The 27661-nt window shown below is 44.2% G+C and overlaps 1 protein-coding gene across 1 annotated transcript; it reads right to left on the bottom strand.

The window, feature by feature from the left end:
• DIABLO (diablo IAP-binding mitochondrial protein) lies at positions 1–27661 on the bottom strand. Its single transcript, XM_075177944.1, has 6 exons — positions 27503–27661; positions 26886–27000; positions 23346–23474; positions 7752–7862; positions 6429–6525; positions 1–1274 (listed from the first exon to the last, which is right to left on the bottom strand). Exons 1-6 carry the CDS (start codon positions 27550–27552, stop codon positions 1042–1044), a joined length of 735 nt encoding a protein of 244 aa, XP_075034045.1. The 5' UTR covers positions 27553–27661; the 3' UTR covers positions 1–1041.

The following is a 27661-nucleotide window of genomic DNA, read 5'->3' as shown; positions in this document are numbered from 1 at the left end:
TTAGCACATAAAAATATGGTTTATTAGCAAATGTGGTATGATCACTATTATTAATGTAATCCGACAACAACGGACAAGACCATGTTGATCACCTAAACTCATGTAGTAGCCAATTTATCTATTTCTTTTAATTAAGATCACACTGCTTTACTTGCGTTTTGTATCAATCTAAAAAAAATCTCTATATATTGCATGAGTTGTGCTACTGAAATAACAAACGCACAGATTTGAAATATTCACAATCTGTATAACTAAGTCTGACTTTAATTATTTGCCCTTAGTCTCTTAAGGCTCAGATAGTTTGTAGAAAATGAAGACTATTCACAGTATGATGTTAGAACATTAACATGACAGTCAGTGTCAATTTTAATATAATTATCAATAAAAATATTTCCAGTGGTTGGCATCCAGGTAATTTATGGTTATGGCGAGTCCTGAGAAGAATAAACAGGATCTAATGTAATACAAGAATTGCTGTCTGCTCTACAAGTAATGCAGCACCAGCACGGTTGATAAATAAGGCAGTTAAACCTATCTGGAAAACCTGGATAATTAAGTGCATTTTAGTTCAGAATTTTTCAGCAATGACAGTGCGATAGACTGAAGTGGTGTATTTTAGTGAATATAGTGAAATCTATTGCATAAACTTAACACTGTACCACAAGCCTTAGTTCTACCTCTGCTGTGCTGCAGCACACTGCATGCAGAGGCATTATATAAAGGGTGAGAACAGTTTATTTCTGCTGAGTGAAGTAGCACTAAAAACAAGAGGACGATCACTGACAGCTGTCTGCTTTGTGGTACAGATCTTCTTGCTGTTCACTTAAGATTGATGAATAGGTAATATGGGTCATTATTCTTCAACTCCAGGGTATGCAGTCACCGACTATTGTTTTTCATTTATACACAAAAGGTGGGTGGAAGGGGTTTCTGTTTGAGGAGGTCTCCTGTTTCCTATTTTTTTTTTAGGCAGGGACTTCCACATAGGCACTGTCTCGATCATTAATACACATGTGATCCACAGTACTTGAAGAAAATGATTTAATCTTCACGCAGATACGCTTCAGGAATCTCCTCTACGTCTGAAAGACTGTTTATTGGGCTGTCTCCATCCGGGGGATGGCTTTTATCCTCTACAATTGTTTTCCTGATCTCCTCACACTGAGAGGCAGCCAGCAAGGCCTCTGCCTTCAGTGCATGTTCACGGCTCTCCTGTACTTGTGTCTGCACCAACTGGATGTGATTTCGTACTGTCACAGAGGCTTGATCTGCACCTACAGATTACAAAGATGCATTTTGTTTAGAAAAGCTTTCCAATGTCTTAAAAGATGAATTTTTACTGCACGTCAGAACAATTTTATGCTGTGTGCTATTTTGTGGTGCCTTACTAATAAACAATCATAATATAAATACTTTTTATGATAACAAAAAAAAAAAAAATATATATATTAAATCCATTTATCCGATTTCATCTGGGGGACACTTATCATGGGGATATACAGGCCTTCTCAGGAGCTGCGCACTTAGGGGGTCACAATTTTACAAAGCTTTGAATCCCTTTCCCGCTGTAGCACATAACTACTCCAATTTTAAAACTTACAAAGCCCTCAAAGGACAGGGTAAAAGTAAGAAATCAAGAACCAAAATACCTCACACTCTAAACAAGCAGTCAGAACTTAATAATAAGTGTAAGAAGTGGAATCGTAGTGTTCCCCAATTGGAATTAGTTAAAAGGATTTAACATGGTAGAAAAATCATTTTTCTCCATCATCCACTCTGGGGGACACTGCTACCATGGGATTGAATGAGGGCGCTTGGAGTTGGCACTTAAACAAAACTGAGGTGAGGAGTCAGCAGCAAGCCTAGTTAATTATTTAAGTGCCACGGAGTTGGGCTGTTTAGGTATTGCTCGACTTTAGTTGATTAGTGGAGGATTAGTGCTGCCGGCAACACTTATCCTCATAGAGGTGGACGTAACAGGAAAGCAGGGATAGCGATATCAAAGGAGCAGATACATCAGGACAGTGACAGGATCCTTCCTGGAGACTACGCAGCACTCTTTCAGTGTGGGGAGACACATATGCACCATAACTTACAGAGAGATGGACTTCTTGCAGACCTCACGAACGCACCATCTCTGTCTTCCTTGCAATTCCTTGGCCTCATTCAGCTAAGACATTTCTAGACATTTGACGAATACTCTATAATACTATAAAGTCTGTGTTGGGTCATGGGCACATAGGGTATTCTATATTGGACTCTATATGCATTTTAGGACAGTTTACTACAGTAGCTAGTTGTTCAGTGCCCGAGACATCTTTCTTAACACAAACATTACCTTTACTGTTTTGGGGCTCTTAGCAAGGTTCAAAACAAGTACACTCGGTTGTGAATGCTTGTTCTGTATTCCCTTCTCTCTTAGCTTATTAACCGACAAGCAGAGTCCACGGCCATTACAGCGCCCTCAAATGCAACCTCTTCCTCATGTCACTAGAGGTGGTCACTATAATGGCCTCAGATATCATGAAGGGGAGGGGGGACGGACCTCAGGTTCTCTTTCCCTCCTCTCAGGTTTTGCAGGCTGAACCCGCCTAGTCATCTTCTCTAGGGAAACGTTTGGACCACCTGAATAGGTTCCTTGATTCCCCTAAACTCTAGGCGGTTAGGGCTAAGTGTTCACGGCTTTCTCACACTTCTTTAGTTCTGATTCAGAGGGGGAACTAGTGGAAGACTCCGACTAACTGGGATGAGAATGGCAGAAATCAGGCAATACAGTACTTGGTGCTGGCAGTACATCAGACTCTGGACTTTGTGGAATTTTAAGACCAGGGATCCTCGGAGCAGGGATTATCCAAACGCAGGAAGCCTAAGACGGTTTGCTTTCCACAATCTGCGGAATTAACATAGCGGAATCTGCCTGAAAGCAACTGGACAGGAAATTTTCTATACCTCACAGGTTTGCTACACTTTATCTCCTGCAGGAACAAGAGGTGGCACGGTGGGAACAATTACCCAGGGTGGACACTCCGGTGGCCCACCATACAACCTTGCCGATACTCAGCTCAGCTGATACTTCAGGATCCCATGGACCGAAGGATAAAAGGTTTTCTCAAGGCCATCTTTATTGTGGCCAGTACCGCACTCAGGACCTTGTTCTCATCTGCTTGGGTTGCTAGAGCTATGAAATCTTGGGCTGACCGGTTGGTGTCAGGTTTGCAGGATTCTGAATTACTTCCCATAGTGCTACACTTGATGGAAGCTTCAGGTCATCTTTATGAAGTGGCTCAAAACGCAGCCTCCATTTCATCTTCAGCGGAGGCTGCCAGGAGGTTCTTTAGCTTTGTTCATGGGATGCAGATGTGGAATCAAAGTCTTTAGAAGCATTGCCATATTCTGGGTCGGTCCTTATCGGCCCGAAATTGGACAACATGATTAGTCGGGCAACGGGGGTAAGAGTACCTTACTGCCAGTGAATGTTCCCAAACCACCTGATGTTTGGTTCTTCTCGACAGTCCTTTTGTGGGAATTTGACCAGAAAGGACCAGTCCTCTAATAGGGGCAGACCCCTTGGATCCGGGGACAATCCCACAAAGACAGAAGTTTCTATTCCAAAAGACTTCCAAGGTCTCGGACAAGCCGTCGGCATGACGGGACTCCTCTTCACCTCGCGGCTGTGGGGGGGGGGGGGGGGGGAAGGGGGGGGGGTTGTCTGCCGTTATTCATAGATCAGTGGGCGGCATCATCTCAAGACAATTGGGGCTTGGGGATCATGTGCATAGGATATAATAGATATCTTGGGACCTGCTCCACCACCCTGAGAGTCTTCACGAAGATTATGGCGGTACGTTTGTGTGCTCTGGGGGTAAACATTGTCCCTTACTTGGACGATTTACTCATCAAGGCCTCATAGATTCACCACCTATTGGAACAGCATCTGACTCTTTCCATCCAGATCCTGGAACAGAACCGTTGGATAATTAGTTATCCCAAATCCCAGCTGGTTCCTTCTCAAAAGGATGATCGTAGGTCTTCTTATAGACACCATACTTCAAAGGATCTTTCTACCAGAACAGTAGGTTCGCTCTCTATAACTTTCCATATGGTCAATTCTCAATAACCCTTGTCCTTCCATGCACTATAAAGGTTCTGGGGTAGATGGTGTCGACCTTCAAAACTCTTCATATGGTCGGTTCCACCCTCGCAACTTCCAGTGGGATCTACCGAGTCAGTGGTCAGGATTCCCTTTTCATCTTGAATCCCAATGGTTCACACTCTCCACGGAGACTCATTGGCGGCCAGTTCATAGCCGTTTTACGACAGGGTGATCCTTCGTCCCATGGTCCCGGGCTCTGGTAACCACAGATGCCAGTCTGCGGGAATGGGGAGCGGTAGTACTCCAGCTTCATCTTCAAGATCTTTGGACTGGCAAGGAGGCTCTTCCACCGATAAATGTTCTCGAACTAAAAGCTATGCTCCTAGCCCTCCAGGGAGCTCAATCCCTCATACAGAGGAAACCAGTCTTCCTTGAATCCAACAATGCCACAGCCATACAAGTGGCGGCTCAGACATTTTCGTGGACGGAGACCTTTGTTTCGGCAGTGTTCATGTCTAGGGTGCACAAAGGAGGTGGATTACCTCTGCAGGCATGCAATCCTCCCACAAGAGTGTTCATTGCACCCTCAGGTTTTTCCGAGTTTCTGCGCAAGAACCAGGGACTTCTTGGCAGTTGCAGTGGACTAGATAACCATGCGGTGGGAATTTCAATTGTGGTACCTCTTTCCGCCAATTTCCATGATTCCGTGCATCCTCAGGCACATAAAGTTGGGAGGTCTTCCAGTAATTCTTGTGGAACCAAATTGGCCCAGGCGTGTTTGGTATGCCAACATCCAGTTAATGGCAGAAAAGCCAGGTTGGGCCCTTCCCCTAATACCCAACCTTCTCAGACAAGGGCCATTTCATCATCCGGACTTACCTCGGTTAGCTTTAACGGCGTGGCTGTTGAGGCTGGTCCCTGGCAGTCCAAGGGGTTCTCTACTAGAGTAGTTGAGACTCTGATGAGGGCCAGAAAACTTGTTTTGGCACGCATCTACCACAGAAGTGTGGCGGACCTATGTCCAATGATGCGAGCGCAAGTCTTACAATCCAGAATCTTTTAGGATGGCCAGGTTCCTCGCCTTCCAACAAGATAGTTTGAAAACGGTGCTTCGTCTTAGTTCTCTAAAAGTTCAAGTCTCTGCACGGTCTGTTTTTTTTCAGCATCGTCTAGCTATCTTACCGGACGTATGTACCTTTCTTCAGGGGGTGCTGCATGTTCAACCTCCTTATGTCCTGCCTTTTGCTCCCTGGGACTTTAACCTGGTTCTTGATGTTCTTCAAATGGCTCCTTTTGAGCCTCTGGATTCAGCCGATTTTCGTTTTTTGACGTGGAAGGTGGCATTCTTGCTGGCTTCTTCTGAGCGCAGGTTGTTGGAACTTGGGATTTTATTATGCAGGGTTCCTTACCTTTTGTTCCACAGACGGTACCCTTCCTTCCGTCCAAACGTGGTCTCTGTTTGGACATAAATCAGGCTATTGAGGTTCCAGCCTTTCGGGAGGGACTGTCTTCTTCAAGGCCCTCCTCTTCGACGTCTCTGGATGTTGTCAGGGCATTAAGGATTTATGTCGATAGGCTCTCAGTTTGTTGTAAGACCGTCTCTCTCTTTGTTCTCTTTGATTCCCACAAGCATGGATGGCCAGCAATCCATTGCCCGCTGGATTAAGTCTACGATTAACCAGGCTTATGTGAGTGTGGGCCATCCTGTGCCCCACACGTTCGGTGGGGGCCTCTGGCTGCACGTCATGGGGCCTCCGCGGATCAGCTTTGTCGGGCGGCCACCTGTTACTCTGTCCACACATTCACCCGATTTTACCAATTCAATGTCTTCTGGCGCCAGTTTTGGCCACAGGGTTCTGCGAGCCGTGCTATCAGAGCAACCCCTCCTTAGGATCAGTGTCCCCCAGAGTGGATGATGGGGAAAAAAAAGATTTTTGTACTTACATTAAATCTCGCTTTTGCTTCTCTGCTGTTGGTGGTGGTTGTGGGATTTCCCTTCCTTGGTGCTTTAGTATTACATTGAGGTAGGTAGGGGTCGCAAAGGGGAGGAGTCAGCAGCAAGCTTAGGTGTTAGCTATTTACTGACAACTCCATGTGCTCTCATACAACCCCATGGTAGCAGTGTCCCCCAGATGGACTCGGGAGAAAAAAAAAAAAAATCCTCTTACAAACTCAGGATCATTCCAAAGCTGCACCTAAGAGAGGGTATGCTCAGACAAAGCTGTGCACAAAACCTTTTGTCCAACCAACCATCTTTGCACGGTACAATTTTGTAAAGGTACTGCTAAGCTACTCTGACAGTTTAAGGCAATATAATGCTGCAGCGAGTACTTACCAGCCTGGTAAGCAGCTTCTGCCGCCATCTCTGATAGACTCACAGCACGCATCCAGCAAGCCTCATACTTCTGATTTTGTTCCTCCAGCTTCTTCATCTAGAACCAAAGTAAATTCAATATGCAGAATATGGTCAAATTAATTTGTAGTCGTATAAAACAATCATCCAATTACTGTGACCCACACAATGTGAGGGCTGGCGTGGACTAACATTTTTTTGTGGCACAAGATGCAAATAAAATGAAATGTTGGCAAAAAAGTAAGTATTTTAAGCAGGTTTCTAGTAAGCAAATTAAAACAATAGAATAACCTAAAATGCGATAAAAAAAAAAAAAAGAGGCCAGATTTGTAATTTTAGCATGAAGACTACGAGCAAAACTATCTGTTTTGATATGCACAGTGTTACAAGAGTATTGAATCTGTGCTTTTCCAGATATTATCAAACTACCGCGGTTCAGTGATTGGCAGAGCCTCAGAGATGACAATTTAGAAAACAAAGAAAAAGGGGATAGAATTGCACTGGAAACTGGTTGTGAAAATTGAAATCAACACTATATTAAAACAATTGTCGCAACTACTTATCAATAAAAGCAATTTATATTTATTATATAAAAATAACACCAAAGTAAATAAATATAATCGGCATATATAAAAATATAGGCACAAGGTAACGCTCAAGAGTGAACAGTAGTAGGTGTTTGGAATTGCGAGGTCGTCTCTTATTTGTTTATACCATTAAAAGCTGACAATTCGGTAATTTGAGACTATTATATCTCACATCCACCTACAGTATAACTTTCTCATACATTATATATATATATATATATATATATATATATATATATATATATATATATATATATATATATATATATATATATATATATATATATAAAAATCTGCTGACTATCTGTAACAATTTATAAAATGGCTACCACTGTTCACTCTTGAGCTTCACCCTGTACCTATTTGTTTTATTTTTTACATGAATATGTAAACTTTGGTGTTATTTTTATGTAATAAATATGAATTGCTTTTATTAATAAGTAGTTGTGACAAGTGTTTTTTTTATATAGCAAACCTACACCTCCCCTTTTATTATTATTATTTTTAATGCGAACTTCCACAAACCACTTAGGACAGCTGCTCACAATCTGGTTTTTAATTTTACACAAGTGTATGTACCGCCCAATGGAGTTCTTGTCTTGTGTTGTTGTCTCGAGCGAATAGTTGATGAAGCTATCGCAATAGCAACAAACAAATGCATTTCCAGGTTAGAAAGGAGGTAGGCTGTCAATCACAATCTGGCAAACTCCAGAATTACCTGCACACGTGCCCCAATGATCACCTGCCAGATGGCACTTTCTTCGCTCGAGTTCATTTGATCCAAGAGTGAGGTGTATTTCTGCTGAAGTGAGATAAGTATGTGTACAGCCTGCATACAAGAGGAGCAATGTTAATGTGCTGTAAGTCCACAAAAAGTAATACATACATGTCTTTAGAAATGAGAAAAACAAATTGTCTAATGTAACCAACATAATTATGGGAACATGTTGCATAGAAATAAGGAATATTTTCCTTACTGTTATGCATCCCAAAAAACATTACTCAAGATATTTACCACATTTCACTCCTGTAACATGCAATGTGTATAAGACATACTTTTGTATTCTGCACTAAACATTTACATATAGGTGTTAAAAGTAATTTACTAATGCTTTCAGTAACACTGAAGCGGCAATATTTTCACAGCCAGTAACTTACATTAAAACTAAAACAGCATTACAAACATTTTAGGATATAAACATGTTTTTATTTAAATGTGCTCAGAAGTAGGATTTTTAAGTACTTGGGGGCAAAAGATTTTTCTCTGATGACTACTGGTGGACAAAGACACTTATTGTGTAACATTTTCCTTGTGGGATGCAAAGCTCTTTCCCATTCCTCTACCTCCTGCCAATAATAGGTTAACACCAATGTAGATAGCACAGCACGAATAACAGAACACAAGTAAATACACTCCTGATTTAGAAGGTCTGCATTCCCCAAAAGGCCTTACAGGAAATACAGTTCAAGTCCTGTCTATATTACCTACACACTACAGGCCTGAGTCATGAAGGAGTAAATGTTCTCTGGGACAAACCATGCTACAATTTAAGGGGTGCAAATTAGTTTATTATTTTGCACATAAGTTAAATACTGTGTCACGGGCACTAGGAGTTCTGCCCAGTATTCACCAGTTGACTATGCTTACCGGAGGGGCGGAGTTTGCACAGCGGTTCTCTGGCAGCAGGGTGAATAGTGGAACGTATATAACAGCCGATGGAGAGAGGATGCCAATGGAATTGATGATAGTCAGTGACTTGCAGCTATACTGGTAGATGAGTCAGCGACTTACAGCTATAGTGGAAGGCAGGTTTCAACCACAGAGAGCAGGGTGGACGTGAGCAGGTGAAGGAAGGTAATGGGAGAGTCAGTGGTCTGCGTTCAGCAAGTTGTACCACTGCTGTGAAGGGAAGACTTGTTCAGGTGCAGGTAGGTAGAGGAGGCGTCAGTGGTCTGCACACAGCAAGTTGTACCACTGCGAGGAGGTGAGGACTTGTCCAGGTGAGGATAAGTGGAGGAATGAATAGAGTCAATAATTGTATGAATACAATGAGAGCACAGAGGAACTTGCTCCAGACAGATATGCAGCGTTATAGCTAATAGTCTATGGCGGTATGTACTGCTGCTGAGTAGAGAGGCTTGTACAAAGCGGATATACAGCGTATCAGCTAATAGTCTATAGCGGGTATGGATACCGCTGCTGAGTAGAGAAGCTTGTCCTAAGCGGATATGCAAGGTAACAGTTGAAAGTCAATAGCAAGTAAGCATACCGCTGATGAGTAGAGAAGCTTGTCCACAAAGATATGCAGGCACAGCAGGAGCGCTGAATGGCTGAAGCGGGTATGGGAACCGCAGGTGAGCAGAGCAGGTAATCCAACAGACAACTGAAGACACGCACAGGATACAAGAGTCAGTAGCGGGTATGAGAACCGCTGATGAGCGGAGCAGATAATCAGCAGGAAGCTGAAGACACGAGCAGGACACAGGAGACACCTTCAGAGACTCACAGGGAATGAGACTCAAGATCAGTCAACGATGTAATGAGCACAGGTGCCTTAAATAGGGAGAAGTGCCTGATCCACCAATTGGATTAAAAGCAAAGGTCATAAGAGTTCTTGGAGGCTGCACATGCGCAGTCCATCAAGATGGCGGACGGCCGCGGCTCAGGACAGGCGCCGGCAGGAAGGCTAGAGAACCACGCACCAGCGCAGAGGCACTCACGGTCCGGTGAGTGACAGTACCCCCCTTTTAAAGGTGGGCACAGAACACTTGGAGCTGAGTTTGCCCGGATACTTGGAATAAAATCTTTTTAGAAGAGCTGGAGAGTTGATCATCTGCGCGGATCCAAGAACGCTCCTCTGGACCAAAGCCCTTCCAATGCACAAGAAAACGAAGAACTCCTCGCGAAATTTTAGCATCTAAAATATGAGTAATTTCAAACTCTTCCTCTTGATGAACTTGTACTGGCCGAGGTGCTGAAGGAGGAACAGAGAAACGGTTGATGATAAGAGGCTTGAGTAATGACACATGGAAGGCGTTGGAGATACGAAGGTTCTTAGGTAATAGTAGTTTGAAGCACACCGGATTTATCACCTGAGTGATCTTGTATGGACCAATGAAACGGGGAGCGAACTTCATGGACGGAACCTTCAGGCGAATATTTTTGGTAGAAAGCCATACGCGGTCTCCAATTTTCAGTGGTGGAATAGCTCGCCTCTTTTTATCAGCAAAACATTTGTATCTGGCAGATGTCTTCTTCAGGCAGGAATTAACTTGAGACCAGATATTTTTGAAATTCTGACATACACTCTCCACTGCAGGAACTTGGGTGGGAGGGAGGGCAGGAAATTCTGGGAAAGACAGATGGTGACCGTATACCACAAAGAATGGACTTTTTGAAGATGACTCATGATACATATTGTTATGGGCGAATTCAGCCCATGGAAGTAAATCTACCCAGTTGTCTTGGTTGGCTGAGAACATCCTTATGAAAGTCTCAAGATCTTGGTTCACTCTCTCGGTCTGTCCATTTGATTGAGGATGGTAGGAGGATGATCGTGACAATTGGATACCCAAGGTCTTGCAAAGGGCTCGCCAGAATCTGGAGACGAACTGTACTCCTCGATCCGAAACAATCTCAGATGGACATCCATGAATTCGGAAGATCTCCTTGATAAAATGGTCAGCAAGGGTAGACGAGGAAGGTAAACCGGTCAAAAGGAACAAAATGTGCCATTTTCGAAAATCTATCCACCACTACCCAGATGGTATTGCACTTTTTACTAGGAGGAAGATCGGTGATAAAGTCCATACTAATATGGGTCCAAGGCTTGGAAGGAATGGGTAGTGGTTGAAGTAATCCCGCCGGTGTTCTGCGGGGGGTTTTAAACTGGGAACACACCTCACACGCGGCCACAAATTCTTTGACATCTCTCCTCATAGAAGACCACCAATAGCTTCGAGAAAGGACTTCTAACGTTTTGCGTTCACCCAAATGTCCAGAAAAGCGTGAAGAATGATACCACGATAATATTTTTTTACGAAGAGATGGAGGCACAAGGGTTCTCCTAAATGGTAGCACCTTGGTGGAGGAATTGGCCAGAGTCATACATTTGGGATCCAATATGGGATGATTAGGACAATCTTCAGCGTCTGAGGACGCCACAAACGCCCGAGATAAGGCGTCTGCTTTTCGATTCTTGGAAGCTGGTTTGAAGGTTATGATCAGCTCAAACCGGGAAAAGAAAAGTGACCATCTTGCTTGACGAGGATTCAAACATTGGGCTGACTGCAAATAACAGGTTTTTGTGATCCGTAAAAATAGTAACCGGATGACGAGCTCCCTCCAGCAGATATCTCCACTCCTCTAATGCTGCTTTTATGGCCAACAACTCCTTGTCCCCGATAGTGTAATTTCTCTCCGAAGGTAGAAGACCTCGAGAGTAGAAGGCACAAGGATGGAATTTTTGTTGCTACGATTTTTGAGATAGTATAGCCCCTAGGCCAACATTAGAGGCGTGTCACGGGCACTAGGAGTCTTTACCCAGGGATCACCAGGTGATAGGCTTACCAGAGCAGTATAGGTGGTAATATGGTACTCTGGTAGCAGGGTGATCACGGAACAGGAAATAGCAGATGATGAGATGCTCAGGAAAGTCTATGACTAGCAGCACTGGCAATATGGAGGTAGTAATACACGAGGAACTGTATGGACAAAGGACACGTGAAGGTAGTCAGTGGTCTGCGGTAGCAAGTTGTACCACTGCTATAGTGAGGAGGAATGTCCAACAGAAACGAGGAGGTGATGAGAGTCAGCGGTCTGCGGATAGCAAGTTGTACCGCTGTCGGAGTGAAGGAATGGAATCCAAGTGGAGGTATCCGGGGAGTCAGTGGTCTGCGTTAGCAAGTTGTACCACTGCTATGTGAGAGGATACTGGAACAGGTGAAACTGTAAACAGGAGTCAGTGGTCTGCCACTAGCAAGTTGTACTACTGAATATATATGTGAGGAGGTGCACGGGGAGAGACTGCAACACAATATATACACGGGCACCTTGACTTTGATCCACAGTAATATGCACAATATAAATGTATAAATGACTGAACAACACTGCCAATATAGAAAGTCTCTTGAAGTAATCCGGCATGAGATAACACAGTCAATGATGGCAGTAGAGTCAGCAGATAGTACACTCCAGAGGAGAACCAACACAGTCAATGATGGCAATAGACTCAGCGGATAGTACACTCCAGAGGAGAACCAACACAGTCCAGCAAGGTATGCAATACACAGCACAGTCAATGGGAAGTATGCATACCGTGGTTCAGGAGGCAGTCAGACAGGAGTGCAGAGATACCTGAACGGCAGGAGGCCGGCAGGATGCGAAGTCCCTGGATGGGTGAAGCGGTGGTCTAGTAGGTGCAGCGCACGGGTAGGTAGACCAGCAGGGAACACAGGAAAGCGTGGAGAGCGGATCAGCAGTAGATGGATGAGTAGTGCTGAGGAGTAGCAGCAGCGGGTCTCTGCGGGAACACGGAGGTAGCCAATAGCAACCAGCAGGTGCAGTAACGATGGGACACGGGAGAGCAGAGTTGAACAGGCACTGTTGATCACGGAGAATAGCGGGTAGCAATAGTGGAGGCAGACTCAAGGAAACACGGGAGAGTTGACAAGGACTGAAGACTGAAGCGCACAGAGGCAGCGGATAGGAATCACCCAAACAGTCACGATGAAACACAGACGGGTTGCAGGTTGAAGACTGTAGTGCACGGAGGCAGCGGATAGGAATCAGCTAGCAGTCACGATGATGAAACACAGACGAGTTGCAGGTTGAAGACTGTAGTGCACGGAGGCAGCGGATAGGAATCAGCTAGCAGTCACGATGATGAAACACAGACGAGTTGCAGGTTGAAGACTGTAGTGCACGGAGGCAGCGGATAGGCATCAGCTAACAGTCCCAATAATAAATGGTAGAGTAGAAGTGGTTAGAAGACTGTAGTGCACGGAGGCAGCGGATAGGAATCAGCTCACAGTCACGATGATACAGTAGATGGTAGAAGTGGTATGGGAACCACAGTAGTAGAAGTGGTTTGGAAACCACAGAGGTAGAAGTGGTTTGGAAACCACAGGAATCAGCTGGGCTGAATAAACGAGGAAACACAGGAACACCTTCAGAGACTCATGGGGAATGAGACTCCAAGATCAGGCAACGTGGTGTTGACCACAGGTGCTTAATATAGGGAGGTTGCCTGATCTGCCAATTAAGTTAAAGGAACATACACTGAAGGTTTGGAAAGGGCTGCGCATGCGCAGTCCCTCAGGATGGAGGACGGCCACGGTTCCTAAATGTCCGGGAAGAAGCACTCACAGTCCGGTGAGTGACAGTACCCCCCCTTTTAAAGGTGGGCACAGAACGCCTGGAACCGGGCTTGTCCGGATTTTTGGAATAAAACTTCTTCAGAAGGGCAGGAGCATTAAGATCTTCAGCTTTGATCCATGAACGCTCTTCAGGACCAAAGCCCTTCCAATGAACGAGGAAACGGAGGACTCCTCGCGAAATTTTTGCATCCAATACCTCAGTAATCTCGAAATCCTCCTCCTGATGAACTTGAACTGGCTGCGGTGCTGAGGAAGGAGTCGAGAAACGGTTGATGATGAGAGGTTTGAGCAAGGACACATGGAAGGCATTGGAGATCCGAAGATTCTTAGGAAGAAGAAGTTTAACACATACTGGATTGATAACTTGAATGATCCTATATGGACCAATAAAACGAGGGGCGAATTTCATAGATGGAACCTTCAAACGAATATTTTTGGTAGATAACCAGACACGATCTCCAATTTTTAGTGGTGGAATAGCCCGCCTCTTCTTATCTGCGAAAGACTTATATTTGTTAGATGTCTTCTTTAAACAGGTTTTGACCTGAGACCAGATATTTTTGAAGGTCTGACAAGCAGTCTCCACAGCAGGAACTTGGGTGGGCGGGAGGGCAGGAAATTCCGGAAAAGACGGATGGTGACCGTAAACCACAAAGAATGGAGTTTTGGATGATGACTCATGGTACATGTTGTTATGGGCGAATTCAGCCCAAGGGAGCAATTCTACCCAGTTGTCTTGGTTGGCTGAAGAGAACATCCTAATAAAAGTCTCAAGATCTTGATTGACTCGTTCCGTTTGTCCGTTAGATTGCGGATGGTAAGACGATGAGAGTGCTAATCGTATGCCCAAGGTTTTACAAAGGGCCCGCCAGAATCTGGAAACGAATTGTACTCCTCTATCTGACACAATCTCAGACGGACATCCATGGATGCGGAAGATTTCTTTAATGAAATGTTCAGCCAGAGTAGACGAGGAAGGTAAACCGGACAGAGGGACGAAATGAGCCATCTTCGAAAATCTGTCTACCACTACCCAAATAGTATTGTGATTCTTACTTGGTGGCAAATCAGTAACGAAATCCATACTAATATGGGTCCAAGGCTTGGACGGAATGGGTAGTGGTCGCAGCAACCCTGCTGGAGTTCTGCGGGAGGATTTGAACTGAGAACATAAATCACAGGAAGCAATAAACTCTTTGACGTCTCTCCTCATTGAAGGCCACCAGTAACTACGAGAGAGAATCTCAAAGGTCTTATGTTCACCGGCGTGTCCAGAAAAACGAGAGGCATGGAACCACGAAAGGATTTTCCTCCTCAGAGTAGGAGGCACGAGGGTCTTCCCAAATGGTAGCATTTTGGTGGATGAAGCAGCCAGAGAAATACATTTGGGGTCTAGAATAGCATGGTTGGGAACCTCTTCTACATCAGAGGACGTCACAAAAGCTCGAGATAGAGCGTCAGCTTTCTTGTTCTTAGCAGCTGGTTTGAAGGTTATAATTAATTCAAAACGGGAAAAGAAAAGAGACCATCTTGCTTGACGAGGGTTCAAGCATTGAGCAGATTGCAAATATGACAAGTTCTTATGATCCGTGAAGATCGTCACCGGATGGCAAGCTCCTTCCAACAAGTATCTCCATTCCTCTAATGCAGCTTTGATGGCCAGCAACTCCTTGTCCCCGATAGTATAGTTTTTCTCTGCGGGCAGAAGACCCCGAGAGTAGAAGGCACAAGGATGTAATTTTTGTTGCTCCGAGCGTTGGGAGAGAATAGCTCCTAAGCCCACATTAGAGGCATCTACTTCTAGGAAGAAGGGGAGTGTCACATCAGGTTGTCGCAGAATGGGAGCAGACGAGAAGGACTCTTTGAGGATTTGAAAGGCTTGGAGAGCCTCAGATGACCATTGCTTAGTATTAGCCCCTTTCCGAGTTAAGGCCACAATGGGAGATGCAATGGATGAGAAGTCTTGAATGAAGCGTCTATAGTAATTGGCAAAACCTAAAAAACGCTGGATGGCACGAAGAGTAGTTGGCTGAGGCCAATGTAGTACAGCATTTACTTTGTCTGGATCCATCTTCAGGCCAACTCCGGAAACTATATACCCCAAGAATGGAATCTGGGGTAACTCGAATGAACATTTTTCCAATTTACAGAACAACGAGTTTTTCCGTAGTCTGGAGAGGACCTCTGCCACATGTTGGTGATGAGAAGGCAGGTCCTGTGAGAAGATCAATATGTCGTCCAGGTAGACAACGACACATACATATAATAAGTCCCGAAAGATCTCATTGATGAAACCCTGGAAAACCGCGGGGGCATTACACAGCCCGAAGGGCATTACTAAATATTCGTAATGCCCATCTCTGGTGTTAAACGCGGTCTTCCATTCGTCACCGGAACGGATTCTAATTAAATTGTAGGCACCACGAAGATCCAACTTAGTAAATATCCGAGCTCCCTTGATGCGATCAAATAGCTCAGTGATCAGCGGAATGGGATACCGATTCTTGATAGTAATGGCGTTGAGTCCACGAAAATCTATACAAGGGCGTAATGATCCATCCTTCTTTTTGACGAAGAAGAACCCAGCTCCAGCGGGAGAGGTGGAAGGTCGAATGAACCCACGCTGGAGATTCTCCTGTATGTACTCAGATGTGGCTTGAGTTTCAGGTAACGAGAGAGGATAGACCCGACCCCTGGGAGGAGTCTTGCCAGGTAGAAGGTCGATCGGACAATCCCAAGAACGATGAGGAGGAAGACGTTCAGACTGAGCTTTATCAAACACATCGGCAAATGAAGCATACTGAGGAGGGAGTCCCGGGGAGGAAGATGAGATGGAAGATTGCTGTACTTTAAGAGGAATAACTTGAGAGAGACAACGATGGTGACATTCAGGCCCCCAAGACGTAACTTGAGGGGTGCGCCAGTCAATCTGGGGAGAGTGACATTGAAGCCATGGAAGGCCTAAGACAATCGGACTTGTCGTAACAGGAAGAATTAAAAACGAAATTTCTTCATGGTGTAGTACACCAATCTGAAGGGTTACTGGAGACGTACTCTGGGTGATGAGACCATTGATGAGACGTGATCCATCTATAGCCGTCACAGTAATGGGTGTTTTTAAAGTGATCACTGGTAGGGACCATTGATTCACTAGTGATTTAGAAATGAAATTTCCTGCTGCTCCGGAATCAATCAATGCCTGTGACTCAAAGGATTTGGTAGCAAAGGAAATCGTAACATCGAAAGCGCAGACTTTAGATTTCATAGACAATGGAGAGGACTCCAGGGACCCTAACTTCACCTCTCCAGAACTAGTTAGGGCCTGGCATTTCCCGATTTCTTAGGGCAAGAACTGAGCATATGTGTGGAATCAGCACAATAGATACAGAGTCTATTCTTTACTCTTCGTTTCCTCTCTTCTAAAGATAATTTGGAACGTCCTATCTCCATGGGAATCACAGAAGGTGAAACTGGACGAAATTGAGGGTTTAAACGAAGAGGTGCTTTAGCAGAAGTTGTTTTCTCAGATTCTCTTTCACGAAATCTCATGTCTACACGATGGCAAAGAGAGATCAAATCTTCTAGTGACGAAGGAAGCTCTTGGGTAGTCAGTGCATCTTTAATTTTATCGGAGAGCCCCTGCCAGAAGGCGGCAACTAATGCTTCAGTGTTCCACTGAAGTTCAGAGGCTAAGATCCTAAATTGAATGACATACTGTCCTACTGTATGGGAGCCTTGTCGCAAACGAAGAATGCTGGAAGCAGCGGAGGTCACACGACCTGGTTCATCGAACACACTTCGGAACGTGGAAATGAATTTGGCACTATCTTGTAGAATTGGATCGTTTCTTTCCCACAGAGGGGAGGCCCAAGCCAGGGCTTGTCCAGAAAACAATGAGATAAGATAGGCCACTCTGGAACGATGGGTAGAAAAATTTTGAGGTTGGAGTTCAAAATGGACTGAACATTGGTTAAGGAAACCTCTACAAGTTTTGGGGTCCCCGTCATATTTTGACGGAGTAGGCAGGTGAAGCGTAGGAGCTGTAGACACCTGGGATGGCACTGGGGAAACGGAGGAAAGCACAGGAGCTTCAATACTAGCTGTAACAGTCTGTCCAGATGTTCCTTGGGAGGTTAACGATTGGTAACATTGAAGTAACAGCTGTTGGCGAGCATCCTGTTGCTCCACACGGCTGACCAGATGCTGCAGCATCTCTTTAGCAGTAGGTTCCGTATCTGGGTCTGTCATGGCCTGATCTTACTGTCACGGGCACTAGGAGTCTTTACCCAGGGATCACCAGGTGATAGGCTTACCAGAGCAGTATAGGTGGTAATATGGTACTCTGGTAGCAGGGTGATCACGGAACAGGAAATAGCAGATGAGATGCTCAGGAAAGTCTATGACTAGCAGCACTGGCAATATGGAGGTAGTAATACACGAGGAACTGTATGGACAAAGGACACGTGAAGGTAGTCAGTGGTCTGCGGTAGCAAGTTGTACCACTGCTATAGTGAGGAGGAATGTCCAACAGAAACGAGGAGGTGATGAGAGTCAGCGGTCTGCGGATAGCAAGTTGTACCGCTGTCTGAGTGAAGGAATGGAATCCAAGTGGAGGTATCCGGGGAGTCAGTGGTCTGCGTTAGCAAGTTGTACCACTGCTATGTGAGAGGATACTGGAACAGGTGAAACTGTAAACAGGAGTCAGTGGTCTGCCACTAGCAAGTTGTACTACTGAATATATATGTGAGGAGGTGCACGGGGAGAGACTGCAACACAATATATACACGGGCACCTTGACTTTGATCCACAGTAATATGCACAATATAAATGTATAAATGACTGAACAACACTGCCAATATAGAAAGTCTCTTGAAGTAATCCGGCATGAGATAACACAGTCAATGATGGCAGTAGAGTCAGCAGATAGTACACTCCAGAGGAGAACCAACACAGTCAATGATGGCAATAGACTCAGCGGATAGTACACTCCAGAGGAGAACCAACACAGTCCAGCAAGGTATGCAATACACAGCACAGTCAATGGGAAGTATGCATACCGTGGTTCAGGAGGCAGTCAGACAGGAGTGCAGAGATACCTGAACGGCAGGAGGCCGGCAGGATGCGAAGTCCCTGGATGGGTGAAGCGGTGGTCTAGTAGGTGCAGCGCACGGGTAGGTAGACCAGCAGGGAACACAGGAAAGCGTGGAGAGCGGATCAGCAGTAGATGGATGAGTAGTGCTGAGGAGTAGCAGCAGCGGGTCTCTGCGGGAACACGGAGGTAGCCAATAGCAACCAGCAGGTGCAGTAACGATGGGACACGGGAGAGCAGAGTTGAACAGGCACTGTTGATCACGGAGAATAGCGGGTAGCAATAGTGGAGGCAGACTCAAGGAAACACGGGAGAGTTGACAAGGACTGAAGACTGAAGCGCACAGAGGCAGCGGATAGGAATCACCCAAACAGTCACGATGAAACACAGACGGGTTGCAGGTTGAAGACTGTAGTGCACGGAGGCAGCGGATAGGAATCAGCTAGCAGTCACGATGATGAAACACAGACGAGTTGCAGGTTGAAGACTGTAGTGCACGGAGGCAGCGGATAGGAATCAGCTAGCAGTCACGATGATGAAACACAGACGAGTTGCAGGTTGAAGACTGTAGTGCACGGAGGCAGCGGATAGGCATCAGCTAACAGTCCCAATAATAAATGGTAGAGTAGAAGTGGTTAGAAGACTGTAGTGCACGGAGGCAGCGGATAGGAATCAGCTCACAGTCACGATGATACAGTAGATGGTAGAAGTGGTATGGGAACCACAGTAGTAGAAGTGGTTTGGAAACCACAGAGGTAGAAGTGGTTTGGAAACCACAGGAATCAGCTGGGCTGAATAAACGAGGAAACACAGGAACACCTTCAGAGACTCATGGGGAATGAGACTCCAAGATCAGGCAACGTGGTGTTGACCACAGGTGCTTAATATAGGGAGGTTGCCTGATCTGCCAATTAAGTTAAAGGAACATACACTGAAGGTTTGGAAAGGGCTGCGCATGCGCAGTCCCTCAGGATGGAGGACGGCCACGGTTCCTAAATGTCCGGGAAGAAGCACTCACAGTCCGGTGAGTGACAAGGCGTCTACTTCCAAAAAGAAAGGAAGGGTCACGTCAGGCTGTCGAAGAACAGGAGCAGAGGAGAAGGACTTCATGAGGAACTGGAAAGCTTGAAGGGCCTCGGAGGACCATTGTTTAGTGTTAGCTCCCTTCCGGGTCAGAGCCACTATTGGAGAAGCGATGGAGGAAAAACCTTGAATGAAACATCTGTAGTTTGCAAAACCTAAAAAGCGTTGGATTGCTCTGAGAGTAGTTGGCTGGGGCCAACGTAGTACTGCGTTCACCTTTTCAGGATCCATCTTTAGACCAACTCCGGACACAATATATCCTAAGAATGGAATCTGGGATAGCTCAAAGGAACATTTTTCTAACTTGCAGAATAAAGAGTTTCTCCGGAGTCTGGAAAGGACCTCTGCCACATGTTGATGATGAGTGGGCAGATCCTGAGAAAAGATTAATATGTCGTCCAGGTAGACGACGACACAGACATACAACAAGTCCCGGAATCTCATTCACGAAACCCTGGAAGACAGCGGGGGCCTTACACAACCCGAAGGGCATAACTAGATATTCATAGTGACCATCCCTGGTGTTAAAAGCTGTCTTCCATTCGTCTCCAGACTTGATCCGGATTAAATTATAGGCGCCTTGAAGATCAAGTTTGGTGAATATCCGGGCTCCCTTAATGCGATCAAAGAGCTCGGTAATTAGTGGAATAGGGTACCGATTTTTGATAGTAATGGCATTGAGACCACGATAATCTATACAGGGTCGTAATGATCCATCCTTCTTCACAAAAAAGAACCCCGCTCCAGCGGGAGAAGTGGAAGGTCGGATAAATCCTCGCTGGAGGTTCTTCTGGATATACTCAGAAGTTGCTTGGGTTTCTGGTAGCAAGAGTGGATACACACGACCCCTAGGAGGGTTCTTGCCAGGTTATAAGTCAATCGGACAATCCCATGCCCGATGAGGAGGAAGGCGTTCAGACTGGATCTTATCGAACACATCCGCGAAGGAAGCATACTGTGGAGGAAGACCCGGTGGGCAGGGTGTAATGGAAGACTGATTTATTTTCAATGGAACGACTTGAGACAAACATCTATGATGACAATCCGGACCCCAGGAAGTGACTTGGAGTGTTCCAGTCAATCTGAGGAGAATGAAGTTGAAGCCATGGAAGGCCAAGTACGATGGGACTGGTGGTAACAGGAAGGACCAACAAGGAAATTTTCTCTTGGTGTAAGACTCCGATTTGAAGGGTCAATGGAGCCGTACATTGAGTGATGAGTCCATTAATTATGCGTGAACCATCGATAGCGGTGACCGCTACAGGTGCTTTTAAAGGAATCACTGGTAGGGATCATTGATTCACTAGAGAACTAGATATAAAGTTTCCAACAGCTCCAGAATCCAGAAGTGCTTGAGACAAAAACGATTTGGTGGCAAAGGAAACGGTAACATCAAAAGCACAGATTTTAGCATCCATAGAATTTGGAGAGGACTCCAGGGACCCTAACCTTACCTCTCCAGAACTGGCTAGGGCCTGGCATTTCCCGACCTTCTAGGGCATGAGTTCAGCATGTGAGTAGAGTCAGCGCAATAGATACAGAGTCTATTCTTCCCTCGTCGCTCCCTGTCTTCAGATTTTGCTCAGGGATGCCTCGGGAGGCTAGAGCCTGACAACATTGAAACAACTGTTGCTGTCGAACATCTTGTTGTTCAATCCGAGTAACCAGGTACTGCAGCATCTCTTTAGCTGTTGGTTCCGATCCTGGGTCTGTCATGGCCTGATCTTACTGTCACAGGCACTAGGAGTTCTGCCCAGGATTCACCAGTTGACTATGTTTACCAGAGGGGCGGAGTTTGCACAGCGGTCCTCTGGCAGCAGGGTGAATAGTGGAACGTATATAACAGCAGATGGAGAGAGGATGCCAATGGAATTGATGATAGTCAGTGACTTGCAGCTATACTGGTAGATGAGTCAGCGACTTGCAGCTATAGTGGAAGGCAGGTTTCAACCACGGAGAGCAGGGTGGACGTGAGCAGGTGAAGGAAGGTAATGGGAGAGTCAGTGGTCTGCGTTCAGCAAGTTGTACCACTGCAAGGAGGTGAGGACTTGTCCAGGTGAGGATAAGTGGAGGAATGAATAGAGTCAATAATTGTATGAATACAATGAGAGCACAGAGGAACTTGCTCCAAACAGATATGCAGCGTTATAGCTAATAGTCTATGGCGGTATGTACCGCTGCTGAGTAGGAGCAGCAGTAAGATAAAATTGTGAGAGTTGCTTTGTTTATGGTACACGGGTGCTCTGGGAGCCCACATATACTAGCCTAGGGAATGCAGTGTTCATACATCGTTCTTCCCTGTACATAGTAGGCAGTGTAAGCGTCAAGCTCCTGTCGCATGATTAAGGAAACACTCTATGAACGCTGCTGATGCCGCTCATGAAGCCTTCCCATGCTTGTCTAAAGGAACTCAGCCCATTCTGCATTGGGCAGGAAAACACAGCATCTGTGTGCTATTAGCTCTATGGGGGTACCCTCCTAGAAACAAAAGTTTTACCCCATAATTATATTGGTTTTATAGCTGTAGGAGAAAAATAGTTTGTTTATTCAATAAACATCACACAGAACCTGGCAATGCATAATTATCCAGCAAAAGGAAGGACACAAGTGTTAAAGTTGATCTTTACAGTATTTGTTTTATTGCACAAAGAGCCCAGGACCCAACAAGATCTTGGTCATTTGTGATATGGCCACTGTGTCTGGATCCACCTTTCTCCACGCAAAAATGGAAAGAGGTAACTTATTGCATACATTTATTTCTATTATCGGCACATCGCACCTTGGGTATATTAATGTATATGCAGATAGTATACGAAAGACTGAGGCAGGATAACTACAACATGTTTGTGTAACCCTGAGACAGGGTATTGCATATTAATTTGGTCAGCATTCCTTTGGTTAAGTACCTACTAGGGACTCTCCTGATCCAAGAAAAGAATAGTAGTGGAAACTGCCCCAATGATCAACCATGCAATTCTTTTAAATAGTATTTAAATCCCAGAGAAAATGCCTCATGCTACCCATTAATATGTAATATTTCTGCGTTGAAAGCTCTCCTGTTTGCAAGAGGAGAAATCTGCCATCATTTCTCCACAGGGGAGAAACAAACTGAACAGGAGCATAAAGTTCTTGTTCATTGGCCCAGTCAAATCTAGTCCTGATTGGTTGGCTCAGTGCAGCCTACCCCAATCTCCCTTATTGGCCACACTGCTCAAATCATCCACTAGGATTATTTTAATATTTCAAGATCGCATTTAAATTTATGACATTGGTGGAAATTGTTTTTGACTTTGTATAAATAGCAAGTTGCTATTTTCTATGATCTGTTTTCCATATGTATCATCATCATTACATATTAGTGATGTGTAACAACTGTTTTAAGGGCTACTATTAAGATACTCTTCTTAAAAATCCTACACTTCCCTATATCTGCTGAAATCCTGTCACCTAAAGAGAAGAGCTGGCACTCTAATACATCCACCGGTTGTAGGACACAGCACCCTGTGTCAATATTGTGCTTGCTACCCTGCAGTCCTGATCTAGAACAAGCAGTCAAGAGAACTAGTCACAGTCACCAGCAAAGAGGTGCTGCAGCACATAGACCAGCTGGAAGTGGTTCCAGGTGCCAGTAAAAAGGTTTAGGGGTGGCAGAGACACAAGGTGGCTTTGTAAGGCCATCTTGTCACATTCATGTTAGGGTAAACAAAACATAATATAATACTTACCTTTATATATTATAAATTCTCCACGTATTTTACCTACCTTTGTATATTCTGTAAGTGATTCAATAAGCGCATATGTAGTCTGTGACAGGAAGGTGTGTGTACTATCTGTTACCAAAGAAGCCGCCCTTCTTATCAGGGACTCATTTGATAGTAGTGGATCGGACCTCTTCAAAATAAATGTGAGATGAAGCAAAAAGTTGTTTAGTTGTAGTGGAAATGACACAATGTCTGGTGCTCAGAGAGAGCCTAAGAGTGATAGATCATATTTAAGCAAATACAAAATATATATTTGAAAGAAAACTTAAACATGAATTTACAGATATGAAAAGTTTTTCATGTGATTACTTGATAACGGGCTGCTGGTTTAATTTCACTTGAGCGAGTATGACGGACCTCACTTACATGTACCATGTAAAAACAGCGTGGCATGTGCTTGTTAACACAATTTCTGTGGTACCAAGTATCCACTGTTGCTTAATTGAACAGAAAAATGTCTACACATGGGTACAGCAGATAAGAGATGGAGCCATTAGATAAGGTAAATATATTTGGAATATGAAACAGTATTAAATATGACCATCATATTTTCTACAATATGGAGAATTTTTTTTTAAAGGTTTAACTTCATTTTAAAGAAAAAGATGTGACAATCCTAATTTGATATTTCTTAATGCTGTACGTAAACCTACTTGACTCAGATTTAAAAGAGCAATTCTATGTTTCACCAGATAATCTAAATATATTAGTTCTTTGGGTTGTCACAAATCTAAGTATTCCCACTAGAAATCTTGAATCCAGAAAACTTACTTTTCTTAATTCAGACTCTTTGTGCATCTGGATTAACAGACACACTGCTTTTTAACACAACTCATGGCACATAAACTCAGTGGCCACATTAGGTACAGCTTTCTAGTACTTGGTAGGACCATCATTTGCCCCCCAGAACAGCCTGAATTCCTTGTGGCATGATTTCCACTTAGGGGTGCTTGAGCAATTCCTTAGAGATTCTGGGCCATGGTGACATGATGGCATCACACAGTTGCTGCAGATTTTCCGGCTGTACATTCATGCTGCGCATCTCCCGCTCTACCACATCCCATAGATGCTCCATTGGATTGAGATCTGGTGACTGTGAACGCCATTGGAGTGCACTGAAAAACTCATTATCATGTCCGTTGAATCTGCTTGAGATCATGTGTGCTATGTGACATGACTAGTTTTCCTGCTGGAAGTAGCCATTAGAAGGTGGGTAGATTGTGGCCATAAAGGGATGCACATGGACAGTAACAATACTCAAGTAGGCTGTGGCATTTAAACAATGCTCAATTGGTATTAAGGGGCCTGATGGGTGCAAAGAAAACATTCCCCACACAATTACACCACCACCAGTCTGCACCATTGACCCTACGATCTGCATGTTGCAGCTTAAAGATGTCAGGCTAGGCAACATTTTTTTGTCAATCTGCAACTGTCCAGTTTTGGTAAACCTGCGCCAACTGTAGCCTTAATTTACTATTTTTAACCGACAGGAGTGGAACCGGATGTGGTTTTCTGTTGCTGTAGTCCATCCATTTTGAAGTGCTGTGCATTCAGAGATGTTCTTCTACATAGCACTGTTGAAACGTATGGTTATTTGAGTTACTGTCGCCTTCCTGTCAGCTTAAACCAGTCTGGACATTCATTATCCTCTGACCTCTCTCATTAGCAAAGTGTTTTCGCTCACAAAGCTGCCTCTTATTAGATGTTTTACGGTTTTGTGAATCATTCTGTAAACTTCAGAGACTGTTGAGCATGAAAATCCCAGGAAATCAGCAGCTTCTGAGAAAATCAAACCACTCCATCTGGCACCAATAATCATTACACTGTCAAAGTCACTTCTGATCACATTTCTTTCCAATTCTGGGTTTTTTTTATGAACAGCAACTGAACCTCTTGACCATGTCTGCATGCTTTTAAGCATTAAGCTGCTGCCACATGATTACCCATATTAGATACTTGCCTTAATGAACAGCTGTAAAGGTGTACCTAATAAAGTGGCCACTGAGTAATTCTGGTTTCAGCTTTTAGGGTATATACATGCTGGCATTTAGCCAAACACACACACACACACACACACTCTATAATGCATTGTGCTGCATTGATACACGAACACAGCTTGGACATCTGTAAAAATAAAAACAAATTATATCTGGAGTAAACCCAGCACCCTTGATGAACCATGAAAGCTTCAGGTTCTGTTTTTCGTCCGTCAATTGTTAGGGATATTGTCAGTGTGCACTGACATTGAGAAACCTTTACATAAATGTGTGTGTGTGTGTGTGTGTGTGTGTGTGTGTGTGTGTGTGTGTGTGTGTGTAAGGGGGGGGGGGGGGGGAATTGTGATGCTCACAGCCAGCACCCAATCAGATATTTGCTTTAAATTGTACACAGGGGAATATTCGTGCCACTTGAACCATTTCATAATGGGGCCTAAGGCAGAAGTGGAGTAGGGCATAATAGTCTCCATTTTTAAGCTGTACTGGATTTTTGAGATGAGTTTAGACAGGGTAGAAGGGGAAAGGGCTTTCCAATTTTGACCTATCACTGCACTAGTCACCACCAAGATATGGCCCAGAAGATATCGGTTGTGTTTAGGGATTTATTGTTATTTCTTAACCTGTGTTATATTATGTAGACTTACAGTGTGCCAAAGGATTGTGTTTCTTTTGTTATACTTGAGAAACTGATTGGTTGCTCTTAGCAACTACCAACTTTCTTTAACATGTCACCACTGTGCTCGTTATATGCATTGGTGATCCCCATTTTCACAGATGTCCAAGCTGCATTCACAGTGATCCCTGTACAGTCAAAAATAAAAGCATAATCCCGTAGCCAGGGCAGAAAGAGCAAAACACATTAGCTACTGGGGTACCTACGATTCATGGCCATAGCTGCAAAAAAGGGATGTAGTCGAAATGGCAACAATATAAATGTCGTCATTCAGAATGTTGACCCCATATGGTCGACAATCAGAATATCGACCCGTTCATTAGGTCGCCACAGTTAAAATGTCGACATGTTCATTATGTCATTACAATTTCACACACCTGTGACTGTCGACAGGCTAGAATATCAGGTCGTAATGTAATGACATAATGCAAAATTATTAAATGAGATAATGCTGCTGCCACTACTACATACAACAAAAAAGGCAGTAAATAATAATAAAAAATGGCCCACCTCTCAAACAGTTTAACCAACCTTAGTGCTGTCTAGGCTGGTAATAACAAAAATAACAAAATTGGGGGGCCAAAAAGCACCCCCCAATTTTAATAGTACCAGCACCAGGCTTTGCCAGCCGGGGCTGGTGGAACTATAGCAGAGGAACCCACAGCGTGGGGTTCCTGCCACAGTAACAAACCAGCCCCAGGTTGGTCTCTACAGTCTACACTGAAAATTCAACACTAACTTTTCAATTATAAACAAAGTCTGATCATGTTTAATTATGCAGGAATTACACAAAAAATATCAACTTCCCTGTACGACAACATCAAATAATGTTTTACTTTTCAACCCAGAAGAGAAATTATCATGTTACCTGCCCAACAGGAACAGCGCACAGACTTGTCCCAATTCCAACTGAAAGTACTTGACGCCATGAACCTTTAAAAAGGTTCAAAAAGTGCCCTTTATGAATTATTGGGAAGGTTTGCCTAAAATAGAAATATTAATATTTAAAAACAAAAACCTGATGAGATTCTGGCAATAATAATATTATAACAATACCACTTTATGTTAATGTTTGCAAATGCTGATGTTGTAACATTCACTAATTTGTATGTTTAATATGAAACTGTGACACATTAATATACAGCACTACTACAAAGTTCTGAGGAGTAGTGGACACCACAACACCAGCTGAGCTTGAGGAATTAATTATACTGGCAAGAAAACTCCCAACATCTTATTTCAGAAAGTTGCTGTTTTCCTTATCACAGTCAGCAGTTTATAGCTACTTACTCGCCACCAATTAACCTATGATAAACATGAACTGTATAAGTAAACAGCTAGTCTACATGAAAAATACTTCCTGTATGAAAACAAGTACGATATCGCTCCTTTGTCTTAGGAATAACACGATATAATGCCTTACGGGTTAATATCTACAACGCTAAGAACAACCTATAAGGGTGATATTGATCAGCTTTCCTGTACCTGAGGAGATAGGAAACACTCCATAGTACCCTTCTACTGAGAGCCGCCATCTTGCTGGTGGCAGCAGGATGTGATGTCTCCTCCCAGCCACAGGAACCTGTTATGTCTGAGGACACCAGGATGTGATGTCTCCTCCCTGCAATGTCTGAGGACACCAGG

This window comes from Mixophyes fleayi, chromosome 1, assembly GCF_038048845.1.
Source record: "Mixophyes fleayi isolate aMixFle1 chromosome 1, aMixFle1.hap1, whole genome shotgun sequence".
In the NCBI taxonomy this organism is placed as follows: domain Eukaryota; kingdom Metazoa; phylum Chordata; class Amphibia; order Anura; family Limnodynastidae; genus Mixophyes; species Mixophyes fleayi.
This window is presented reverse-complemented; position numbering and strand designations above follow the sequence as displayed.

What these genes read in the sequence shown, in the direction of transcription:
- DIABLO (XM_075177944.1), bottom strand. Translation starts at nt 27,552, where the DNA reads ATGGCGGCTCTCAGTAGAAGGGTACTATGGAGTGTTTCCTATCTCCTC. An exon ending in AGTGTTTCCTATCTCCTCAG is followed by an intron (nt 27,001 to 27,502) that starts GTACAGGAAAGC and finishes TTTCTATTTTAG; the next exon opens with GCAAACCTTCCCAATAATTC. An exon ending in CACTTACAGAATATACAAAG is followed by an intron (nt 7,863 to 23,345) that starts GTAGGTAAAATA and finishes TCTTGTATGCAG; the next exon opens with GCTGTACACATACTTATCTC.